The following is a 24,624-nucleotide window of genomic DNA, read 5'->3' on the forward strand; positions in this document are numbered from 1 at the left end:
TTTTTCTACATTTGATAATGCAAGATTTTCCACTCTTAGCGTTTTCATCTAGAGAAAACTTCATGTGAGCGATGGCAACATCAGAGAAGACCTAGATAGTATCAAAATGGCGATAGTAACAGTCAATTACAACGAGATGCAAGGTCGTGCTTGTCTTCACCGCGTCGTTTAATAATCAGCTGATCTAAGAACGTACTTTTGTTTTGAAGTATTGCAATACAGTTGATTGCGTTATTAGTTTATTCCGTAAGTTAACTGCATATTCGACTTCAAAAGTTATTCTTCAGTCGACGTGACTTCGGGAGATAGAAAAGTTGAGCGTTGGCGTGGATGAAAAATTTTACAATATAAAAAGAATATACAATGAAGGTTTGTAAATGAATATTAAATCAATTGATGTGCTGAATGCTGATCTAGAGAAAATAAATTTCATGCTGAAAACAATAAATGGCGGTGACATTGTCTGCTGCTGGACTCTACAGTCCTTGATAGTTGATACGATGCTTCACAGTTAATTTATAGGTTGACGTAACTTCTTTTCAGATTGAAAAAGCAACGCATTTAAAACTTGGTATTTTACTTTCATAGGATAAAATTAGTCTTATTCACTAAATTGAAAACAAATTTATACTTTTTTGGTATTAACTTCTACCGGTGCTAGGCTGCTAGCTATCTGCAAAGCCTCGGGGCTTATATGTTATATTCTTCCTTTCAAAATATTAAATCGTCACGATAGTATTTTCACTTCAGCTGTCAACGAGTTATGTTTAAGAAGCTAAAAATTAGTAAATCTTTGTAATAGGATGGTACTTGGGCTACAAAAGGGAATCTGTATTTTATCTGTTTTTCATGTTTAGAAACTCTTTACTGAGACTGAGACATGATGCAATAAGTCTGACTCTGATTTATACTGGATCTAAATTTTGTATTTAAGTAATAATATACTAATTCCTACTTTATATTTCAAACTTCATACTGCTATGGATATCTATGTATAAAAAAAAAAACTTAATATAAAGATCCAGTTTGGGATAGCTTGAATTAACTTCTTGCATTTCAAGCCTGCCAACAAAAATTTTTACACAAAAACTACCTAGGTACCTATCTTTGATTTTTGAATTCAGATTCATTTAATTTACATCAATGACTCCAGTGACTTGGATGACTATTTTGCACTGAAAATTGCATGGTGGTTTCATTACTTTCATAACACATAAAAACTTTTTCAGTTTAATTTTAGTTTCTTAAATTCTAGCTTAGCCTGCTTACAGCTTAGGGAAGGTTGCAGAGCTCTGCCTGAAGCATGAAGCATTGAATAAGCTTGAGACATTCTGCCAAAGTGAGTGGCCTAGGTTACAGTTCCTGGGAGAGGAGAATCACTAAATGAATATCAGAAAATGTAAAAGATCATGTGGGATCAATTGATTTATTTTTATGACTGACTCAGGACTGGAATTTTCTCACTTATTACTGAAACATAACAGCTCTAAAGTGATGAATTTTGATACATTTGGAATCTTGCAGCCTGATCACGTACTTTAATAAATAATACCTAAGATGGGAGGTAGGCCTAATTCATCCAACAGCAATCTTGCAGCTCCACAAACAACAAGAAAGCTCTAGTTGTGGCTTGCAACTGCAAGGTAGATATATAAGAAGCAACCATTAAAAAACAGACATTCTGAGTGATGGGCAAAATTAGTAGTACATACCACTATACCACATTCTCCAAGTATGTGCATATTCAATGGACCAGGTTGCAGAAAGTAGGTAAATATTGAAAGATCTTTGGCGTCGCAGCAGCAGTAAAATTTATGCCTTCAGATGATCTTGCCAGATGATCACATTTGGATTGAAATTGTTGCATTTTAGTAATTACTTTGAAATCATTACAAATCTGGAAGACTGCAAGCACACACAGTAAGGTTTCTTGTGTGTCCAGACAGTCCAGTGCCAGATAGATCAGGATGCGGTGAAGCTTGTTCAGAAATCAGTTGCAATGATGCAGTGCGTGGAGAGTAAGGGATATACTATCAAAGTTGTTAGCTGCATTTTCTTACTAAAAATTACCTGGTGACCTATCTTGAAAATGACTGGTGATGCTTTGGACTAAAAATCCATATATTGGTGACACTGCTTGCACTTTCTGCACTCTGGGCTATGGACATTTATCAATTAGGATGCCAAGCATTGCTGCTCTAGAGGCTAGAAGGCCATGTATGATTATCATAATTTTTTTGTTTGAGTGTCTTGGTTGAGGAGGATGAACTGGCTGGAGTCTATTTGGTTGATTAAGGCTGCGCCTCGGGCAGCCGCGCAGTCATCCTGAGTAGCGGAGAACCACACAGGGTTGTGAGCGTTGAAGTCACCTCAACATCCTCAAATCACTTGCCAGAACCAACTGGGGACAGCAGAAGGAAACCCTCTTGGTGACTTTCAAGGCTCTTATAAAGTCTCTCATCACTTACGCTCCCCCAGTGTGGTTCCCTAACACCTCTCCTTTGGCAATCTCTAAGCTGCAAACCATTCAAAACTCTGCCCTCCGCATAGCCATGGGATCTCTTCAAATAGCCTCCGCTTCCCACCTGCACAGCAAAGCTGAGGTCTTACCCGTGGCCGAACACCTCTCTCTACTCTGCTCACAGTACCTTGCCAGTGCTCTTCAATCACACCATCCTAGCTAATAGCTACCCTATCGTCACCCAGACATCGGGGCCCTGTCCCATGAAGCACATACCCCAGACCCCCTTCCTCCCTTTGGTCTCTCACCTGCTGGAGGACAGATCCCCCCCCCCAGCACCTACTCCACTGCCCTCAGCACCCTGCACAGCTCTGCTGTCTCCTCCTACCTGGCCTCAGCAGCTCCCAATAAGTGGCTGCTGACCCCTGCCCCCACTGTCTCATCCAGCAAGCTATCCCTCCCCAGAGCGGCCAGAAGCACCTACTCTCTATCTACTCAATGCGGCTCAACTTGTACCTTGCCCACATTGGTGCAGCTAATAGCCCTCTCTGCCCTGAGTGTGGTGCAATGGACCACATCTCCCATCACCTCTTCAACTGCTTTTTGCATCCCACCTCGCTTACCCCACTGGACCTCTGGTCTAACCCTGGACTGACTGCGGTTATTCTCTCATCGCTTCCGTCCATCTCCAACATCCTTGGAGTGGAACCTCCGCTCCCCCCTCCTCCACCGGAGCCGCTGCTATTGCAGGGGTACCGCCGAGCAGCGGTCCTGGGCAACTAACAACAACAACAACATCACAATTTTTTGCGAAACTTCTGTGCACTTGTCGTTTTTCTGATGATGTCTGATTTTTGTGAGCTGCCATCAAGTTTTGCTTTCTTCTGTGAAGAACTGGGAACAAAATGCTTCAGACATCCTTCAAAGATGATGCTATGGAAGAATGCAAGTTTATTAATAGTTTTCCCTTTTTTAAAATTGGGAAATTTCAATTGGCAACTAGTCCAAATTGTACTTCCACTCACTGCACTGAAAAAATGTTCTGAAAATTATGGACCAAATCCCTATAGATCAATATAGACATCTTGACAAACTTGCAGAACTGTCCAAAGTGACTTGAAGTTCACTCCAGCAAATTTTAAAAGATTTTGGATAAATGAATAAAAAAGTCATTTTTTAGTCCCCCTGTATTCAACACCAGATTACAGCAAAATAAAAGAACAACATGGGTGAAGGAGGCCATACTTTTTGGCTTTGATAATGCTAATTTATAGTCCCTTTAATGATGCTAATTTATTGTCAACCAATCACCTCTTGTGTAACACAAGACGTGTCTGATTGACTGACATATGTTGACATAGTCAGCCATCACTTCAGTGTGGCACACCAGCTAAGGAAAAAGTTAGCTTTGCTAATTAGTGGTTAGCTAATTAGTGGACTGTGCTTACCACTGATCTTGATATAAAACCCCATTTTAGAGTCTGAGCCCTTCCTTTTTTGTGTCTGGTTAATAGAACAGTAAGGTATTGTCAATACCAGCATTATCATATTTATGATATTGAATGTAATTTTGAAGCAGATCAGGGATATTGAAAATTAACCAGCTCTGAGAATCATTTCTGCCACTATTGTTGCTTCTTTACATGGAAGTCAATTTCAGAGTAAGATGGCTTCATGGGAAGCTCGAACGACTACCAATATTTTGACCTAAAAGGCCTTACTTCATAGTCTGGTATCTTGGTGTAAATATTTTCTTATTTAAATGAAGGACCAGGTTTAGAGAGCAATTATTGCTTTCATCATTGGAACAGCTTAGCAATGCTGAGGAACTGGGTGGAAGTCAACAACTACCTCCAACTAAGTTATAATATTTTACTTACTACAATGTGAAAATTATGAACATCAAATCAAAAGTCATTTTTAAAACACCACTGACAGCATCATTACACTATCACCCAAAGTCATAATCAACTGGCAACTTCTACTGCTTCAACATGACTTATGTATATAAATTTTTTGACTTTGGAAAAATACATAAAATAGAAAAAAAGACAGAAAAATAGTTCTTATTCCATCATGCTCACTTTCACTGCCTACCACAAAACAATTTGGCATGAACTTAAAATGCTAAACCATAGTAAAAGCTGTCTTTTAGAAGCCTCTTATGAACAAGACCAAGGAAACTAGATGTGATTGATGGTAGATGTGATTGATGGTAGATGTGATTGATGGTAGATGTGATTGATGGTAGATGTGATTGATGGTAGATGTGATTGATCGTAGATGTGATTGATGGTAGATGTGATTGATGGTAGATGTGGTGCATTCAGAATGCAATCATCAATATTAAAGCTTTTTAAATGAAATAACTATATAATATATCAATTTAAAACATCACATACAAATTGAATTTTGCTAAAATACTGCGAGGCTTGGATTTACAATTGAGAAGAATTAAAGTAAAATTCTTGCTCTTTAGATCTGAAGTTTGAACAGACTAATGATGATTATTGGGCAATCACATTTTTGTTCACTTACCAGTGTCTTTCTTATGGAACAGTTGCTACAGAAGCAGCAAATCACATTGAACAAAAACAGCATCATGAAAAGAGTTGAAGTATTGTAGAAGTATTGAATTGTTTGTGGGAGGAGTTTGATCAATGATAGCATTCTGCACATCAATGGCACCACTTTTGGAAGGGATTGAAATTTATTAAACATAAAACTTTCTCACATTCACTCCTATAGCTGGATTATGGATTGCAGATGTGGTGATCTCAAGTCAGACATTTGCATCTGGCAGTCAAGTCACTCATAGTCAAGTATTCAGAAGTACATTCACTGCACTGACCCCATGTCAACTTATTGGTTTGATTGGTTTATATTTCTGATTGATTAATAATCAATCAGAAATGTAGAAATGAAAATTCATGATGCATTTGCTGTATTGAAAATAATTCAATCAACTGCAGTTGTTCCATTTTAATTTCTTCAGGGCTGTAACCTTATTGTTCCCACCAAATGTTTTGTGTTTGTTTTATGACTTTCATTATCCAAGTGTGCTTTTTATTCAACAGGAACACAAAGTAAGTGAGTCTGACTCGGATGGATCTGGCAGCAGCTCTTCACTGCTTGATGCCTCCCCATCCCCACATGATGGTAATACCACCAAGGACAAGATTTCTTCCGATGAGGAGGAAAATGAGTCCCCCAACACATCCCGCACCACCAGGTCATCAAACACAACCAATGAGTCACACAAAACCAAAGATTCTGATGATGAGGAGGATGATGAAGAAAACAAAACTTCATCTGACAGAAATGCTAATGCCAGCAGATCTGAGAGGTGTGGCCCCAGTTGATACACTTTAATTTGTCTTTAATTAAATCCTTCAGATTTCATGATGTAATATTTTTTTGGAATATCGAACTGATATATTTTTCCATTTAATATAATTAACAAGTTTATTAAATTGTCATTGAGGTAACTTATTGCCTTGATGTGCATGTCAAATATTTATTTTCTGTGCTTTAAGCTGATGCTCATCTGAGCAGCAGCTCTTCACCCATTTATATGGTAAGTGAAGGCCAATACTGAATTTAGTGTATGGAAAGTGTTGTAATTAGTAAAATTGTTTTATTTGGCAGAGGCAGCAGTGTTTCTGGAAGTGATTCTAATGGCAGCAACAATGGGTCTGATTCTGATGAAAAGTCAGATGATGATGATGACGATGATGATGAAGACAAATCAGATGCTTCATCTGATAGTGAAGCTGAAAACAACAATGGAGACGAAGATGATGCTGATAGTGATGCTTCTGGACACTCTCATAGTTCTTCAGAAAGTGACAGCCATCGGACAACTAAGAAGAAAAACCAACCCGTAAGTTTTTATCCATATGTACATAACAATCTACGGTTTTGTGGTTGCCAACAAATTTAACTTCACTTTGTGTTAGTGGCAAACCAAAAAATGTTGAGAATGCAGTTAAATTTTAATTTCCTGATCTACTTCATGATTTAACTCAGTATCTCATGTTTATATGCTTATGATGGTATCCATTATACTTTCTGATCCACTTATAAAATAAGAAATGTTAACACAAGTGTCACTTATTTGCCACTGTTCAGCAACAAGTATACTTTGTATCTCCATGTACATAATTATTGGTTTAGATTTGTAATTCTTTATCCAGCTTAATATATATTTATCATCAAACATAACCAGTAGCACTCTTTTTGTTCATTGACCAACACTTTGACTTTGACGGACATGGAACTTTGACAATTTCTTGTTTTAAAATAATTCAAGTAATAATTATAAAATGTTTATTTTTTGCAGGCTTGGGAGCACAACCCTGACATGTATGGCGTGAGACGCTCAGGCAGAGACAGACGCCAGCCTCCTCAACAGGCACCTGTCGCATCTCGTGACACGGGCAGCAAAAAACCTGCGTCATCTAAACCTCAGTAAGCAGATTCCTAAGCTTGCACTCAGGATATTTTATGCTCTGCTTCATTTTTGCTGCACATGCATCATAAAAACTATGATAATAGTTCCTCTATAGTTTAACTAATCTGACTCAAAAATTGTAAGGAATCCCTGATTTTTCATTTTGCAAAAAGGAAAAATTTATTAGATAATTATGAACACTAAATTATTTGAGATTTGGTTATAAATATTATTATCATTGTTCTAAAGCTCTCTTTTGAGTTAATTTAAAAATAACAATAAAACATTGATTTCAGCATATGAATTGTTTGGTACGTAATTTGTTTGATTTTATCTTCTCTATTGCCAACTTGTCATGAATTCAAAACTTTATTTAACTCAAATAATGTTTACTGCTGACAATGAATTATTCCAGCATTAATATAATCGCATTATTTAATTAATGTAATTTTTATTTAGTTTGTATAATTACTAATTATATTGATAATTATTATTATTGCAGTGGTTGATTGGTTTCTCGTATGTGCAGTAAATGGAGAAGCTCTGGGTCATCTGGCAGTGACTCAGACGCTAGCCCAGCACCCCGACCGGCCACGTCAGGGCAGGGCAAGCGCTCAGCCATGGAGCAGCGCCGGTATGTTGAGAAATTTATTCATCATTATATGGCTTTATATATATAGGGCTTATTTCTCATAATTATACTTCACTTGAAGTTATTTTAACAAGTAATATATTTTGTCTAGTTGGATTTAATGTCAATTTGGAAAATGTTTATAAATTGCATTTACCATGTGTACACTGAAGAAAATCTTCCTTTGCTTTTTGTGATTCTTTTTTGCAAGATAAGGTGCATTTGTCACTGCAAAGATTAATGCATCTTATACCGAAATTAGTCACGTTTCCTTGCTGTGGCTTGGTATGTAATTACTTAAGTCATTGTTGTGTGGCTTATCTGTTAGTCATTGTTAAAATCTTGCGTGTCGTGTTTTAGATTAAGTATCAGTTGTACACTATTGTCTTGCCGCTTTCAGACGAATTGCGCGCTCAGGCGGCGCAATAAGCTACAAGGAAGACGAGAGCAACAGCGACGACAGCTACGTCACTGAAGACGATGATGACGAGACCAGTAAACCCAAGCAGGCAGAGGAGGAGAATGCACAGACCATTGAGAAAATTATACACCATAGGATAGGCAAACGGGGAGGTGGGTGTCGCCAAACCTGCGTCAAGCTCATCCGCGAATGAGCGTTAGTATAAGCATAATAATAGGACAATTATATTACCATAGTTATAGTGTTGAGCGCAAGAATTATGGTTGAGGTATGGTCTAAGGGCCATGCAGGCAGAAAACAACAAAATAAAGATAAGAGGATGGGAATTTTTTTTAGTTTTAGATTTAGACTCGTACACTGCGAATGATAGCGAACATTCAGATAGAAGATAATCTGCCTACTTGTCTAGAGTGTTTTGAGTTTATATCTATACAAAATTGTCATTCCCAGTTCACACAAAGAGCTGTAGAATTTTCGTATCAGGATCTAAATTTTAGCCCGAATAAATATCTATTACGTACAGCTTTGGGGCCAAATGATTCAATAATATTGTAATATACTTGCAATGAAATTATTCCTAAATGAACAAAATTTTTATATTTGATTCATGACGATTGAGAGCTGACTTCAAATGAATCACAACACCTAGTCTGTTTACAATATTACTATTTGAATTATTTAAAATTCTCGATTTATTTTTCTCATTTTAGATCTTGTTTCACATATTAATTTACCAATTTTAGGGTCGCGGGTGTTTTATTGAAATGAAAGTGTGTCCAAAAATATTAATGATGTATAATTTTTTCAGCGGTGGGCATGCAGACCTACATATACGAGGTGGAGAAGAAGGGCGACCCCAACACAGACTTCGACCCTGAAGACCCCAGCCAAGTCGAGCGTCAGTTCTTGGTGAAGTGGAAGGGCTGGGCACACATACATAACACATGGGAGTCTCAAGAGTCGCTTAAAACACAGAAGGTGAGAGCCTCATGATGTTCAAAGAATGTATGCATAAAAAATGTGTAGTTCTGTGCTATTGCCAGCCAATACTCTCACCGAGCCTACTGTAACTTTGAAGAAGCTAATATGTTAGAAAATCTAACAGTTGATCATTTTTAACTTTTCCGGGTTGTAAAATATAATATTTCCGTCTTTCTCCCGTTATTTTGCTTTAAAAAATTGATGGATAAAGATTGAGTTCTACAATAAACTGAAATATTTTGTTTGATGCAATAGTCTATCACAATATGTTCTATTCTATCTGCTTAGCGCATTTATCAGAATATTCTGCTGCCCTAGTTCCCAATCGCAAGGGAACTTGATTACAAAAAATGTAATCTTTTTAAAATGCCTCTTACGTTTGTATTACTCTAGCACTTGTGTACATATTAGAAGGATTTATCGAGTAGCCTAAAATAATGAGCGCTCGTTCAAATATTGTGCGTGGTCATGATCTAGTCCCTTAGTTGCATTTCTGAATGGTGTTGTGGTTTAACTTGCACCAGAAGTTCGTGCTTTCATTTTCTCATTAAAGCTTGTGATTGTCACCTCTGTTATGTTCTGGAAATGCTTAAACAACAGCTAATTGAACTTATGTCTCAGAAATACGCCTGTTTGCTGCTAAACTCGGCTTGCTTTTGTACGTTTCATAACCAAGTGTCGAGTTCATGTTGCACCTGTAAAGCCCCCACCATACTAGTGTTTATGGCAAGATTTTTTTCCTGACTGTAATTGGGCTTGAGCAGGTCGCCATGCCTATATATATATATCCCGCTCACTCCTCACACTTATTCCGTGATTATGGTGATCTCCTGAAACTTCCTTTATGTGCGTGTGTCATCCACGGGTAGTTTTATGTGTTCCTATACTTAATCCTGTTGTTCACGGAATCAATCCTGTTGTTCACGGAATCTTAACTGAACTAATGCGTTTTGGTTTAATTTTTTAACAGTTTTCATTTGATGCAGTTTGTTTTGTTCCTATTGAGTTTGCTTCATTTTTATGCTATCATCTAATTTATGAAGTTAAAATTTTTATGCATTAAACCTTTTGCTTGCTTGGCATGGTGCTGCTTATAATTTTGTTTTTATTTTATTGGTGTTTTTTAGCTCGGTTTATCATTTATTTTCGAATTTCAACATGTAATCTAAATGCGGGAAAGATGGAGTTTTATTCAATGTGGCAAAGCAATTAATATGATTTCACTTCTAACTTGGTGCAGTTCAGTTCCCTGTAATGTCAGCACATGAAAGTATTTTTGCCTGCTTGGGTTGTGGCTTTATTTATAATACTACCTGGTTATTCACTGGTGGCTACTGCTTCTTTGTTACCGCTTGTCTAATCTCGAGCAATCGTGTGGTGCTTCCGATGCTTCTGGACGCCAGTTCAATGCTTTCCAGGTGAAAGGCTTGAAGAAACTCGACAACTTCCTCAGGAAGGAAGAGGAGCTTATGCTCTGGAAGAATTCTGCAACCCCGGAAGAGATTGAGTATCTGGAGATTCAATCTGAGCTCGAGCGGGAGCTCAACTTTTCACATATCAAGTAAGAGCGCCTGCTAGATATCTTATTGATTTTGCACTCATAATATTTGATAATTCACGGTGGTTCACCATGCAACTGCTTGACTTAGTTTTCTAACAATGACTATAAATTATGATTAATACGCTGGCTATATGGATGATTAAACTCAGCAGCAGGCCTAATAATGTCGTTGTCACTTATGTTAGAATGATTTGCTATGTTGTAAACATGAACTTTTCTGAAGGCGTTGCTTCTTTGTACCTAATTTACTTTTACAGTCTGATTTTTTTTTTTTATGCGCTTAGACTGAGATGAATTTCAGTCTAATCATTGAGCATTTGGCATCTTATGAATGTAACTGATGATTTTTGCTGGGGATTTTTTAAGAAACAGAAAGAGTGTTTTATTGAAATTTCTACTGGTGGAAATTGGGATGCAAAGTTTCTTTAAGCTAGTCTACCCATCGAGCTAAATTTTGTGAATCGTGCATTCTTCTTTCTAGGTTAATAATTTATTTATTTACATGCCTGCTTAATAATTTATTTATTTACATGCCAGCTTAATAATATATTGATGTTAATAAACTTGCACGCTACTCTGCAGCGCTGACCGTATTTTTGCCATGGCCGAGGAGAATGGCAATGAATTTTACTACGTGAAGTGGGAGGCTCTGCCGTACTCCGAGTGTACGTGGGAAGTGGCGTCATTTATTGAAGAGCGTTTCCCTGACAAGGTCTGTTTACAGCATTGAAATAATTCGTAGTGGCGATTTTGAATGATCTACTTTTTCTTTGCTCCTGCCTTCAGGCATCTTAAATTTTACACCGGGCTCGTTCATACGTAGCACTTAAATTTTACACCGGGCTCGTTCATACGTAGCACTTAAATTTTACACCGGGCTCGTTCATACGTAGCATTTCATTATGTATAATTTTTCTCTCCTTACTAGCCTATCACCAACTTGTTTTCTTTAATTATTCACCTCTTTGTGGTTTTACTCTGAAACAAAATTGGTTAATTACTTTTCTGTCTGTCCATATATCATATTTTGAGCGCACTATAATGCATAATTGATAAAGATGCTCAAGTTTATTGACTAGTTTAATTTCGAAGTTAACGCTTCACATTATTTCTCTTTATATCCAGGTGGAAATGTTCAAAAGAAGGGAAGAGTCGACGTGCACCCCGAGACAATGTCCAGCCCTCAAACATCGGCCCAAGTTCGTGACGATCAAAGAGCAGCCTGACTTCCTGGGCGGTTCTTCTGATAAGGTGAACATGCTTGTCAAAAACTAAACTTAACAATCTTACAATAAATTGGTGGATTACATGAGCATTTTTGTTGAGGCTAGTATTAATAATTACAACCGATATGATATAATGTATAATTTGTTTCGTACACTGGATTTTTAATTTCTACCGTATTAGGGCAAAATACTGAATTATTGCTATATTATTCATTTTTTTTTGTATGAAGGTATTAATCATGAGCATTTCATTTTCCAATCGTTTAATTTCTTACCTGTAAGTTCATCACCAAAATACTGCTGCTAGTACTTTATCAAATTTTTTTCAAAATTATTTACTTCATGAAAGTATTTTCCGATTGCAGCATTTGGAGTTACGGGACTATCAAATGCAAGGCTTGAACTGGCTGGTGCACGCCTGGTGTAAGCACAACTCCGTCATCCTTGCTGACGAGATGGGACTTGGTGAGTTGTTGAGCAAGTTTTACTAATTCTCTTTACTCATTCTATCTGAGTAGTGAAATTATTGATCATTTTACCGCCAATTGTTACGATGTTTGCCTGTCCTACTGGGCAGTCCTTAATAAACAGACTTGTGTCAGTATACCGTGATTTAATTTAGGAATCAAAGGTAAAGTAACATGTCATGAAAAATTGCAATTATGTATTTTTCAGGTAAGACAATTCAGGCGATATCGTTCCTGAGTTACTTGTTCCACACACACAGCATGTACGGACCTTATCTTCTTGTTCTGCCGCTGTCCACAATCAACGCCTGGGAACGAGAGTTTGCTCTCTGGGCTCCTGACATGAATGTTATATCCTACATTGGTGACAGAGATTCACGTAAAATTGTAAGTAAATCAATACTAATGCTTGTATACTAATTCATCTTTTTGTATTTCATTTGCCACTCCATGAAATTTGCTTCAGCGTTCAGCGTTTAATTTTTAAATTTAATTTAATTGCTCAAATTTAAATTGAATTGAATTTTTTTTGCTCGTGTATTCATTGAAACTTCTTTAATTTGTTCTGATTCTCATTATGTATAATCCATTCTAAACTTCTAAGATTTAGAATAATTTAATCTGTAATGCTCACTCAGAGGTTTTTTGTCCAGATTCGCGATTATGAGTGGGCATTTTCAAGCAAGCGTCTCAAGTTCAATGTAGTGTTAACAACGTACGAAATATTGCTGCGTGACAAAGACGAGCTCAAGGAGTGCATGTGGTCCGTCATGGCTATCGATGAAGCTCACAGGTAGTTTTCCCGTCCACTGTCAACTTTATATTCAGTTTAACTATTAATTATGCTGATACAAGTTTTTATTTTAACCTATATATTGATCATACATCCAAAACATATCATTGTTAATATCACTAATATTGCTTAATTTTTATCGGTGAAAATCTCCGTGCTTATGACGGTTACATATCTTCCAGATTAAAGAACGAAGAGTCACAACTTTACATGGCATTAAAAGAATTTAAAACCAACCACCGGCTCCTGATAACTGGGACGCCGTTACAAAACTCGTTGAAGGAGCTGTGGGCTTTGCTGCACTTCATCATGCCAGACAAGTTTGATAGCTGGCCTGACTTTGAGGCCCAACACGACAAGTCTAAGATGCAGACTGGCTTCCAAAAGTTACATCGGCAACTTGAGCCTTTTCTTTTGAGGAGAGTCAAGAAAGATGTTGAGAAATCGTTGCCCTCCAAAGTAGAACAAATCCTGCGAGTGGACATGACTAAGGAGCAAAAGCAATACTACAAATGGATCCTTACCAAAAACTACGAGATGCTTAGAAAAGGTAAGGGCGCTTTATTTGAGAGTGTTGCAGCTTTTGCATTTTGCTGAAATAAAGCACTATTAGCTTGAATGACATTTATTTAAACTAGCTTCGGTAGCAACTTCTATTCATCATGCGTTTACTCTAATCTTTGTAGTTCAAGATTATTTAGTGTTTTGAATGATGTGCAGGCACTCGAGGGTCGACTTCAAGCTTCTGCAACATAGTCATGGAGCTTAAGAAATGCTGCAACCACTCCTTCCTCATCAAAGCTCCTGAGGAAATAGCGCACGGCACCACCGAGATGTTGCAGGTACCTACGCTCTTCGGCACAGATCAAGATGTGCCAACCGTTTCCTTGTCCTGCTTTTGACTATAATTAGGACAGCATTTACATCTCTAGTAACACTGCTACTTGATGCCTGGTGATGACTTGTACGGTCTTTTGTACAATTTTTATTATGATTCTGAACTTGTTGCTAATAGTAATAATCATCATTGAGCAGCAATTACTCCGAGGCTCTGGAAAGCTGGTGTTGTTGGATAAGTTGCTGTTGCGTCTTCACGAGACGGGCCACCGCGTCCTGATTTTCTCGCAAATGATGCGGCAGTTGGACATTCTGAGCCAGTATCTGCAGCTACGACGACTGTCCTTCCAGCGGCTTGACGGCTCCATCAGAGGCGAGCTAAGGAAGCAAGCCCTCGACCACTTCAATGCTGAAAATTCAACGGTCAGTAGTCTTCATCTACCTGCATATTTTTGCACCATTGCAGGATATTTAGTTATTGACTTTGCCTTTGAATCTTTTCTCATTCTGCTGTAATGTATTCTTAATGATTTTCGGCAATGTTTTTGGCGTTATCTGGAATTATCACCACCGACAAAAATTGCTTCTCGTCCATAGATGTGCATCATCTTAGCCCTGAGTCACAGCAATGTTAATGGGTTGAGGTATCACTGACAACAAAATTATTGTCTCTTATCAGTAGTTGTTCTATGTTCTCCCTGTGTTAAAACAAAGCTAATAGATTCCTTTCCGATTGTTTTCAGGATTTTTGCTTCTTATTATCCACACGAGCTGGTGGCCTGGGCATCAATTTAGCCACGGCAGACACAGTCATCATCTTCGACTCTGACTGGAACCCTCAAAACGATCTACAGGCCCAAGCAAGGGCCCATAGAATTGGACAGAAAAATCAGGTACATTCTAATTTAATATAATTATCAAACTTTGTCTATGTTTATCTGGATTATGAAATAACAACCTCTGTTAGCTGGCAAGTGTCCGATATAATTTATTTGGACTTTGTCTTTTCCATGACATTCGTCTATTAATTTATTATTAGATAAACTATTAAATTTATCTCAGTTACGAAGGTTCATATTATTGTCCAAATGCTATATCAGGTGGAATAAATATATAGTCAACACTGAGAGTAATTATTAGATAATCCCATTACAATATAAGGCTCGATTAAAGTTACAATGAAGGTAGGTCTACAACTGGCTGGCGGTAAGCTTGAAGCGCTTATATATAGACTTAGTACAGTGACTTGACAGAAGGTGACGTGAGGAATACTACTGACAGCATGGGTTGTGACGTCTGAATTAAAGAGTTTCTTCCGATGGTGAATGAAATTTTCTCAGTATTTGTCTATGTTTGCTTTTACGTTCTTTTATTTACAATTTAATTTTTGTAACTCCTACTGTTGACTGAAATTCTGAATGTGCCTGAATCTAACAAGATTCCCGTTGTCATTTACCGAGTTAGATTTCAGCTGAATCCTTCAGCTCCTTCAGATTATGAGCAAGTTTATGCGTGCAGGTTAACATTTATCGCTTGGTGACCAAGAACAGCATAGAAGAGAACATCATCGAGCGAGCTAAGCAGAAGATGGTCTTGGATCATCTGGTAATACAATCAATGGATACCAGCGGCAGAACTGTCTTCAATAAAAAGTTGTCCAGTAAGTTATTCTGGACATTTGAATTCTGGAGAATGTAGAGCATTTCGCATGTGAAGTGTCTTTGATGGATCGTCTGTACGACTTTATTTCAACGAGTGATGGGATACTGAGTGCATGCAGTGTTTAACGCTTTCAAGTTATGATTAGGTTTTGTAAAAGTACATTTAATTAGAATTTTATGTATGTGGCTTCTCGTTAGAAAGATGGTTGTAAGTGGTAAGCCTTTCATGCTGTACACGTGATAATTTCTTCGTTATACGAGGATCAGTTTTTTGCTAGGTAAGTTCACTTGTTTTTTAATAACATTTTCAAAATAAATTTGGAATGATTTCTTTTTCTGGTATAAAATGTATTATACATGATTTTAGACGTAGTAATGTTTTTTAATTGCAGGCAACAACAGCAACCCTTTCAACAAGGAGGAACTGAACGCTATTCTAAAGTTCGGAGCTGATGAGCTTTTCAAAGATGCGGATGATGAAACTGAGGAGCCTGTGGTGAGTAAATGCATATTGCATGCATTCACGTCTCTATGTTCAGTACAAATGTCGCATCGGCGTTTTGCGTAGTATGTTTTTATCCGTTTTTTTATTGGATTTGAATGTGCAAAGAATACCATCAGAGCAGTCACCAAATTTTAGTGTCAATGCTGCACACAAAAGGAAAATTTAAGGTTGTGGAGTGTTGCATTGAAAAAAAAAACTTTTTGGCTCCATGCGGATTGTAATTAGTTGTGACTATTATGTAGCTGCCATCTAGTTCTAATGTGTTGAAGGGCTTCCATAAGATTATGGTGCTTCATCGTTGGTCTCGATGATGTATGTCATTTTGATTTTTTACAGTGTGACATTGATGAAATACTGCGACGCGCCGAGACTCGGGAAGACGGGCCAGCGTCTGCAGGTGACGACTTGCTTTCTGCTTTCAAAGTCGCGTCCATCAACTTGGATGAAGATGAAGAGCTCTCCAGGCTTGAGTCAGTGCCTGAGGAAAACACTAAAGATTGGGTAAGTGAACGCCTAGTGCGAATGCATTGGTTACTTGGTACACTCTCTATCCTTTCCGTGAACCCTAACTCGTGCACCGCATGGATGTCCACAGAAGGAAGTCAAGACTACTTATTCATTCCTCCACTGAACTCTTATTTATCAAAACCTTCCTGTAACACTATATATAGTTGTGCAGAATAATAAAAATAAAAATTTTTTATTTTCTTTTGTTTATCTTTGACACATTGAAAGACAGAATTAAAATTTTAGCAACTTTTTCCCGTCCGTTCTAATTGTAATCTGTTGCTGTGCAGGATGAAATCATCCCAGAAAGTCTGCGCAACGAAGTTAAGGAGGAAGCTCGCGCCAAAGAGATGGCGGAGCTCTACCTTGCTCCGCGCAACCGTAAAACGCTGCTAAATACCGTGAGTGGTGTGCAAATATTGCCTGTCCAGCTGACTTTTGACCAATCACGTGAACCTATTAGGTACTGCAAATTTTGTTTTATGAACTCGAAATTGTTTCTCTTAAGGGTACAAACGACAAGGAGCGAAAGGAAGACGAATCGTCGTCGTCAGAAGAGTCTGGTAAGGAGGAAGAGGAAGGCTCCCCTAGAAAGCGTGGCCGCCCCAAAGGCAGTACGTCTGCAGCCAAAGAGTCTGTTAAGGGCTTCACGGATGCTGAGGTAAGAATGGCGACGTCTGTCATAAAATTGAATACAATTATGTATTTAAACGTTGGTCGATTTTAGTTGTTGGACTGATTTGCGGCGGGTTTAAAATTTGTGGTTTCGGAACATTTGCACTATCTTATTGATTCTTATTGATCATCCTTGTTGAGTTTAAGCACTAGATGGCAAATTGACGTGCTTTGCCGCTAACGGTCGTGAACATTTCAATATTTTGTAAATTAAATTTCACGATGAGTTCCAATCTGATGAAAGTCATCTAGCTAAAACTCAGATTACTTACTCCTGAATCGAGACTCTTGCTCTGGCCTTATTTGTGAATGAATACTCTTGAATAAATACAAATTGAAATGGATACTCGTATTGCCGGTGCAGGTGCGGCGGTTCTTCCGCTCAATGAAGCGCTTCTCTAATCCACTCCGGCGACTGGACACCATCAGCAGGGACGCTGACCTGCGGGATAGAACACATGCCGACCTGAAGCGCCTTGCAGAGACTATCATAGATCACTGCCACAACTTCATGACTCAACTCGAGAAGAATAATTTACTCAATCCTCAAAATAAAGGTCAGTGCTAAAATTTTATTGCTCATGTATCTTTGAGTGAATTTAAATTGCATATATATTTGTCTTGCTAGAGTTGAGGACCAATCAAATCTTTTGATTGAAAATAGAAGGGATGAGTGAAAGGTGAACATAAACTATTGTTTAGTAATCAGTGGAATTTGTTAGAGTTATCATTGGTATAATAATAACTCGGTAAGTTATTGTTTTTTACAGGGCCACCACGCCGAGGCAAACATAGTGGGAATTCTTTCAAGCTTTCTGGCGTATCTATCAATGCGAAGACGACGTTAGCCACTCTTGAGGAGCTCGCCCCCCTGGATACGGCGGTGCCCCACGCCCCGGTGCAGCGCGCCAGCTGGGTGCTGCCTTTCAAGAAAGTTAAAGACACGCACTGGGACACCACATGGACTCTGCAGGACGATTCCAGGTGCTTATCACAGCTTCCTACGAGAGTTTCTTACCCTGATGGCATTAGTTTTGTTTATTACCTGTTGAATACTAACCGACTGCAAGACGATTCTAGGGCCTTTTAGATCTATAATCAGGTTTTTACTCTGTTGGTATTAGATATGTTTTGTTCACTATTTAGTTCTTGCCGAGCTTTAAATATACGATACATTTAAACTCAGTGATTTAAGAAGTTCTTGTTCAACGTCACACACTATGTTACAAATAAACTGTAAATTTATTGATACAATGAATGACCAAATACTGATTCAAAACTATTATTCGCTGTGAAGTCACTAATTATTATACGATTTGAAAATCTTTCCAGGTTATTGTGTGGCATTTACGAGTATGGCATGGGATCATGGGAACAAATTAAAGCAGATCCTGCTCTGAATTTGGGTGACAAAATATTACTGGATGGCGACCTAAAGCCGCAAGCAAAACAACTGGAGAGCAGAGCGCAGTATTTGCTGAAACTCATCAGAAAACACGGAACTACCACGCAACTAAAGGTAAAAAACCCCTACTTACTCGTATGTTTTCTGCTCTCGCAGCCAATGTTTTTTACTGCTGTGTACCTATAATTTATAGTAAGTTGTAACAAATTTTAATACCCATCTTTTACGAATTCTTAACATGTGCGTAACGATGTGCAGCTAAAAACTAGAAGCAACAAGGTTTCCAAGAGCAGATCGGCGTCTAAAATCAAGGAACCAAAGGGCATCTCAAAAGAGATCATTGATGACGACAGTTCCGATGACGACGTGAGCAAACCTGCAGCGCTGGCTGCTTCATCTTCTGTTCCTTCGCCTGTAGCTGTGAAGCAACCTTCCTCGGAGAAAGTGAGTTGTACATAACTCTTTGGTTTTTCTTTTGGGCGTGAACTGTTCTATATCGCATATGCGATAAAAGTCATTATTCTAAATTATGTGATAAGGTTTACAATGCTGAACATTTCCCTGAATTTTTTCAAGTTTTACTGGTTCAAACTAAATAACATACAATATTATTGTTCAATGTTTTCAGGAAACTAAGGAGCGTGACGTGAAAGACGAGAAAGAGCCAAAAGAGAAAGAAGTGAAAAGCAAACTGAAGGAACAAAAAATAGAAAAAGATGAGAAGGTCAAAGAGGAAAAGGAACCGAAGGTCGAAGCAGCACATGTAAAGAAGAAGAGAAAGAAGGATAAAGATAAGCCCAAAGGCCCCGTTCATATAACCGCCAATGGAGAACCTACTGCCATTGTTGATGATATCGAAATGGATGCTAATCATCCATTATGGTCAGAGGTAAGATTGTGAATTTTATTTGATAAAATGTATAACGGAACAAAAGAATTGTCAGCTCGCTTAGTCTCCGGTAGACGTGTATCGTTTTCAGATCGAGGCTAATCAAGTAAGCAATCAAAATGTGAACGTAACTCGGTAGTTGAGACTCATGAAAAGGTTAATTTTTATTTTTTGTTTATGTAATTAATTGTATGCCATTTTTTCGGTTGTTTAGTGCAAAGAGAAGATGCGTCCCATGAAGAAATTCTTACAAGAACTGAGCAGCGGTGGTGGCGATAACTGCAGTCAAGAAGATCAAATTGCACACACCAAACGTTGCCTTCTTAAAATAGGCGACCACATTTCTTATGCTATCAGTTCAACTAATCCTGAACACACCGATTCCTGGAAAGTGTGAGTATATCTTTCCTCCTTACTTATCATCAAGCATTATTATTAAAAATGTCTGAAATTTTTAAAGACTCTTCAACGATTCTTTTAGGGCTGTTTTAAAGTCCTAATGTTGCAACGATCAGTTTGAAAAATGCAAGGTCTTATCTACACTTCACGACTCGCTTCTAATCACGTTCTGTTGTTCCAGACTCTTGTGGCGGTTTGTCTCAAAGTTCACTGAATACGACGCCAAGAAACTCCATAAATTTTATAAGAAAACCAAAAAGCAAGAACAAGCAATCCTACAGCAAGGAGGCGGTAGTGATCCCAAAGAAAAGAAGAAAGAAAAACACAAAGATTCACAGGATAAAGCTAAACACGAAAAAAACACTGACAGCAACAAACCGAATGATCAAAGGCCGAATTTGAAAAGAAAACCAGAGTCTCAAAACGAAGTTCCAAATAAGAAAACGTATAATGGGTAAGGTTAATGCCTTGATAGGTATATGTTAAAGAGGCGTTGAAGATGTACTAAGCTAGTAATTCCGTGTAACTATCAAGCTTGTGTTTTGATGTCATTTATTTATTAATTTTCTCTCATTCTCAATAGATATACCTTTGTTAATTAAGTATGTTGGCTGTTTTTCCATTTACCGCGACTATTTTCTTTGAGTTTATATTTAGCACGAGGCTCAAGTTTGAGGCTGTTTCGCAGAGACGGACGCAATGCGGCTGGCACAAGTGATAGAGACCGACAGATGAGGCGCGACGATCGACGTCAGTGGGACGCCAGAGACGGCGGCTCTGACTACAGAGATCGACGTGACAGACGGGATGACAGAGATCGCAGTGCAGACAGAAGAAATGATGATTATCACAGACGGCACAGAGATTCTTGGCGACGCGGTAGAGGAGATGGGTGAGTAATACTTCTTCAGCGCGGATTCAAAATTACATTATTTTTCATTATTAATACCATTAGTATTCCTACTATTGAAAATGGACATTCACTGAGACACGATCAGAGAACAACCGATTTATCCTCAGGTTAAATTAAAAGGACGTGGTTGAGTTTACTTTTTCTATCACAGGAGATATCATGGTGGCTACCATCGTGATGGGTACAACAAAGAGGGGTACGGAGGAAGCTACCATCGTGGTGGCGCAGGTGGTAGCGGAGAGTGGCGAGGAAACAGCGGCCGCCACCCGCCACATTATGGTGGTTACCAACCACCGCACTACCCTCCCCCGCCAGGACCAGCTATGTATGGAGGTCCTCCTCTCATCCCCTCCGGTCCTCCTCACTACCATCAAGCCTACAGAGGAGACTGGCGTGAGTCGCCACCTGCCGCTGGGGATGTTGGTGCTGTGGGGTGGCAGGCCGCCGAACATCAGAGCAAGAGACCAGAGGAACATCAAAATAATAGAGCTGATCCACGCATTCAGGACGTGTGATGCCGGAGCAACGAAGAATAAGATCCGGGATACTAACTAACTAGGGAACACCTGCTGCCAAGTGCAGAATGCCGATTTTTAAAAGCCACAAGCCAGCCAGTTCAGGCTTTGGCGCCGTCTCATGAGTGCCAGGATGACACCGTCGGTGATATTCAAGTACTAGCGTACCGAATTAATAAGTTCAGAGCGCCGACTTGAAAGGTCCAGAGCACCGACTTGAAAGGTCCAGAGCACCGACTTAGAAGGTCCATAGTACCGACTTGAAAGAAGGTTCAGGGTACCGACTGAAAGGCCCAGGGTACCGACTTAAAAGGTCCATAGTACCGACTTGAAAGGTCTATAGTACCGACTGGAAAGGCCGCGGTATCGACTAGTAAATTTCAGAGTTCCAACTAACAAGTCTGTACCTATCGAACCAACATTTTTACAGAACTAACATCTTAACAAGTTCATTTGGAACATTGGTGCCTACAGTCCAGGAAACATTCTTCGATATCCCATGAGACCGGAGTATGATTTTCAGAATTCCAGATTCTTTAATATCAGTTTTTGATGTCCTGTTATCGCTTTTTTTGTCGGCCAACACTATGCTATTTATTTTTTTCCATCGATTTATAGCCGAAAATTTACTATTGAAGGGTAACAAGAAGTTTTTATCTATTTTCTGTCTGTATTAAAGGATAGGTTTCTGTATTTATTCGGAGACTACTGTATAATAGCCACGTGATCCTTTGATACTAGTGAGAGTTGTTACTGAGAACACAAATGGAGGAAGGTTATGGTTGTGATATTAACTTAGTGCTAGATTATGCCTAAGACCCAGACGTTTATTATGCTTTGTATAACTACTCAAACTGAGATATTTAGGAGACTGTACATAAAACCTCATGCATCGATATTCGTTACGTCTCTACGCAACACTCCAAACATTTATTGGGCTAATATATATCACCTCAAGCTGAGACATTTATCGAGTCCGACTTCTTAGTGCTGATTGACCAGAAAGCATGCCCTTATTCAGTGATCAGATGCACCTGTTACGATTTTCGTCAAGCCCTTCACACGTATATTGTATTTTTACTTATGTATATTGTTCGATAAAAATAGGAAAGTGTCAAACCAAATTAAATATTAACAGCTATGTTGATGTCGGTCTTTCTGGGAAACCAATTAAAGGTGTGTTCCCTAAAATGTTAGTATTGCAGAAAATGTTAAAATATGTCGTCTCTATTTTTCTAGTCTTACGTTAAGCTATTAATTATGAAGACGAAATTAGAACAATTGAATAGTCATGAACAATGGCTCATTTGATATCTGGACCTGCGCGGAAGACGTTTAATTACTCATATGAGTATCATCGTTCTGCACCTTATCCGTATCATCAAGAGTCGTTAATTTTTTATATATTCCTCATTCATATATGAATGTATTGAATATTTCGAAAGTTCCTTTAAAAGTTTGCAAAAGAAAAAAAGAAAGTCATTGCAATTTACTTCCCCAACTACTGATTACTCCACTCGAGCTAAGCGAAACTTTGTAATGTTAGTCTAGCTTTTGCGGATGTAAAGTTTTCGTGAAAGATGATGACATTGAATAAAGTGTCGAAGCTTATGAGCGATTTATGATCACCATCCCGGTTTCCTTTGATCTAAAGGAACGTGTTTCAGAGTAGTCATTTTGCACAGCGAAACTGCAATTATTTTTGTCTTGCATTGTAATTAAGCTTTTTCTATGCTAACGTAATATGTTACTAAAGTTAAGATAATGTTTGTACAGCTTCGAGATTTATGATTTTTCTTTGTTCATATTGCCTGATGTAGTGATTTTTTTTTTCTAAATGAAATGGTCATTAACTACGTTTTAATTCAACCCTACGATTGCAATACGATTTGCGTTTGCTGTTGAGCGTGCAATGTCATAATACATACGAGCTTATCAATATTTAGAACTTTCACAAAAAAGTATTGTGTCTAATTTTTATTCGTCTAATTGAAAATTTTGTATCTGCAAATGTTGAGAATCAAAATTGCCTGATGCTGCGATAAAATACTAATTTTAATCTTGATTTCACGTTAACATCGAAATGAACGTTTAAAATGAAGCAGTGTTTAGCCTGTTGTCAATCGCAGAACTTAATCAGCTACTAGAGTATCGAACCTACAACTCACTATGCTATTTGTGTAGTTTCTAGCTAATGGCCACTTTGCTGCAATTGGCCAATAGTAAAATTTTGATGAACTTTCATCACTCGACCCACTGTGACGCTGTGTGAAGTACCCACTGTGAGTCTGTGACGCTTTGTGAAGTACCCACTGTGACGCTGTAAAATTCTAAATTTTTAACAATCTTGGCAAATCACTGGGCTGGCTGGTCGGGAACGCAGCCGTGGGTAACAAAATTGACTCGTAAACAGGCATTGACTCGTAAACATCAGCATGCAATATCTACACATGGCCTCAGATGAATGAGCTGTGGGTAACTCCGGCTTTGCACAACACAGCCACTGCTTCACAGAGCCGGAGCCCAACTGGCCGGAGCGCAACAGGCGGCGCAGGTTAGGTTACGTTACGTTAGGAGTAGCTGTTGCGGTAGGGCCTGCTGCGCTCCGGCCTGTGACTGAACGGCGCTGTTGTGGTGGGCGCTTTGTGTCAAAAGCCGTGAAGATGCCCGGCTGCGTTACGCTCGGGAAGGTACGGTATATGAATAGCACTGTGGACTTGGGCTATGCTGACCTCTAGCTATCCACCCGGCTGGTCCAGTGTTTACGCTTCCGAGCACCAAGATTGGAGCAGTGAGTTGTGGGTTTGGAGCTACCTGCAAAAGTTCGGGTTAAATCATCGAGGAGCTCGGTTCAGCTCAGCTAAATTGGAGCAATGAGTGGCGTTGTCGACGCGTCGAGACCGCAACAAACTGAATAATCTGCGATAATGGGCAACAAGTCTATTGGGCTAATGATGGTTGCCAATCACTATACTATACTAATAATCGATAAATAAGTTAGTACTAATTAGTTTTCCATGATTACATATGCACAAAATATCAATTGAAGTCGTTGCAAAAAATGCATAGTAATTTATGTTTTTAACATTTATTTTGTGATCAGTGGTCATAAAGTAGGTATAAACTTGCCACTTGGAGTAAGTATAAAGTATAATAATAATGATAATAATAATAATAATAATAGCGGTTTCAGTGTTTATTAGACCATACGTCTTTCGGCATTTCCTAACATAGCAGGAGTGCTGGACATTCACAGATTATTTTGGTCTCAAACACGCAACTCAATGTTCCAATTTTGCTTTGCTTAACCGCCCGGCATCCTCT

At 38.5% G+C, this 24,624-nt stretch overlaps 1 protein-coding gene across 2 annotated transcripts; it reads left to right on the forward strand.

Annotated features, from left to right (window-relative positions):
* The first annotated feature begins 115 nt into the window (after nucleotides 1-115).
* LOC108664901 (chromodomain-helicase-DNA-binding protein 1) lies at nucleotides 116-23,153 on the forward strand. Of its 2 annotated transcripts, none has more exons than XM_047885313.1 (31): nucleotides 116-369; nucleotides 5,539-5,807; nucleotides 6,110-6,344; nucleotides 6,804-6,931; nucleotides 7,444-7,548; nucleotides 7,946-8,118; nucleotides 8,775-8,944; nucleotides 10,351-10,508; nucleotides 11,091-11,220; nucleotides 11,634-11,759; nucleotides 12,100-12,199; nucleotides 12,410-12,588; nucleotides 12,855-12,994; nucleotides 13,177-13,544; nucleotides 13,715-13,836; nucleotides 14,030-14,254; nucleotides 14,575-14,724; nucleotides 15,350-15,491; nucleotides 15,885-15,988; nucleotides 16,334-16,498; nucleotides 16,795-16,905; nucleotides 17,013-17,165; nucleotides 17,544-17,736; nucleotides 17,950-18,163; nucleotides 18,512-18,698; nucleotides 18,843-19,028; nucleotides 19,213-19,473; nucleotides 19,688-19,866; nucleotides 20,054-20,326; nucleotides 20,561-20,764; nucleotides 20,937-23,153. In XM_047885313.1, exons 1-31 carry the CDS (start codon nucleotides 364-366, stop codon nucleotides 21,298-21,300), a joined length of 5,520 nt encoding a protein of 1,839 aa, XP_047741269.1. In that variant the 5' UTR covers nucleotides 116-363; the 3' UTR covers nucleotides 21,301-23,153. The 2 variants fall into 2 exon arrangements, with proteins under 2 accessions (XP_047741269.1, XP_018007087.1); XM_018151598.2 differs by having other exon boundaries at nucleotides 10,366-10,508.
* Nucleotides 23,154-24,624: the final 1,471 nt, after the last annotated feature.

Source organism: Hyalella azteca, unplaced genomic scaffold (assembly GCF_000764305.2).
Source record: "Hyalella azteca isolate HAZT.00-mixed unplaced genomic scaffold, Hazt_2.0.2 contig17509, whole genome shotgun sequence".
Classification (NCBI taxonomy): Eukaryota; Metazoa; Arthropoda; class Malacostraca; order Amphipoda; family Hyalellidae; genus Hyalella; species Hyalella azteca.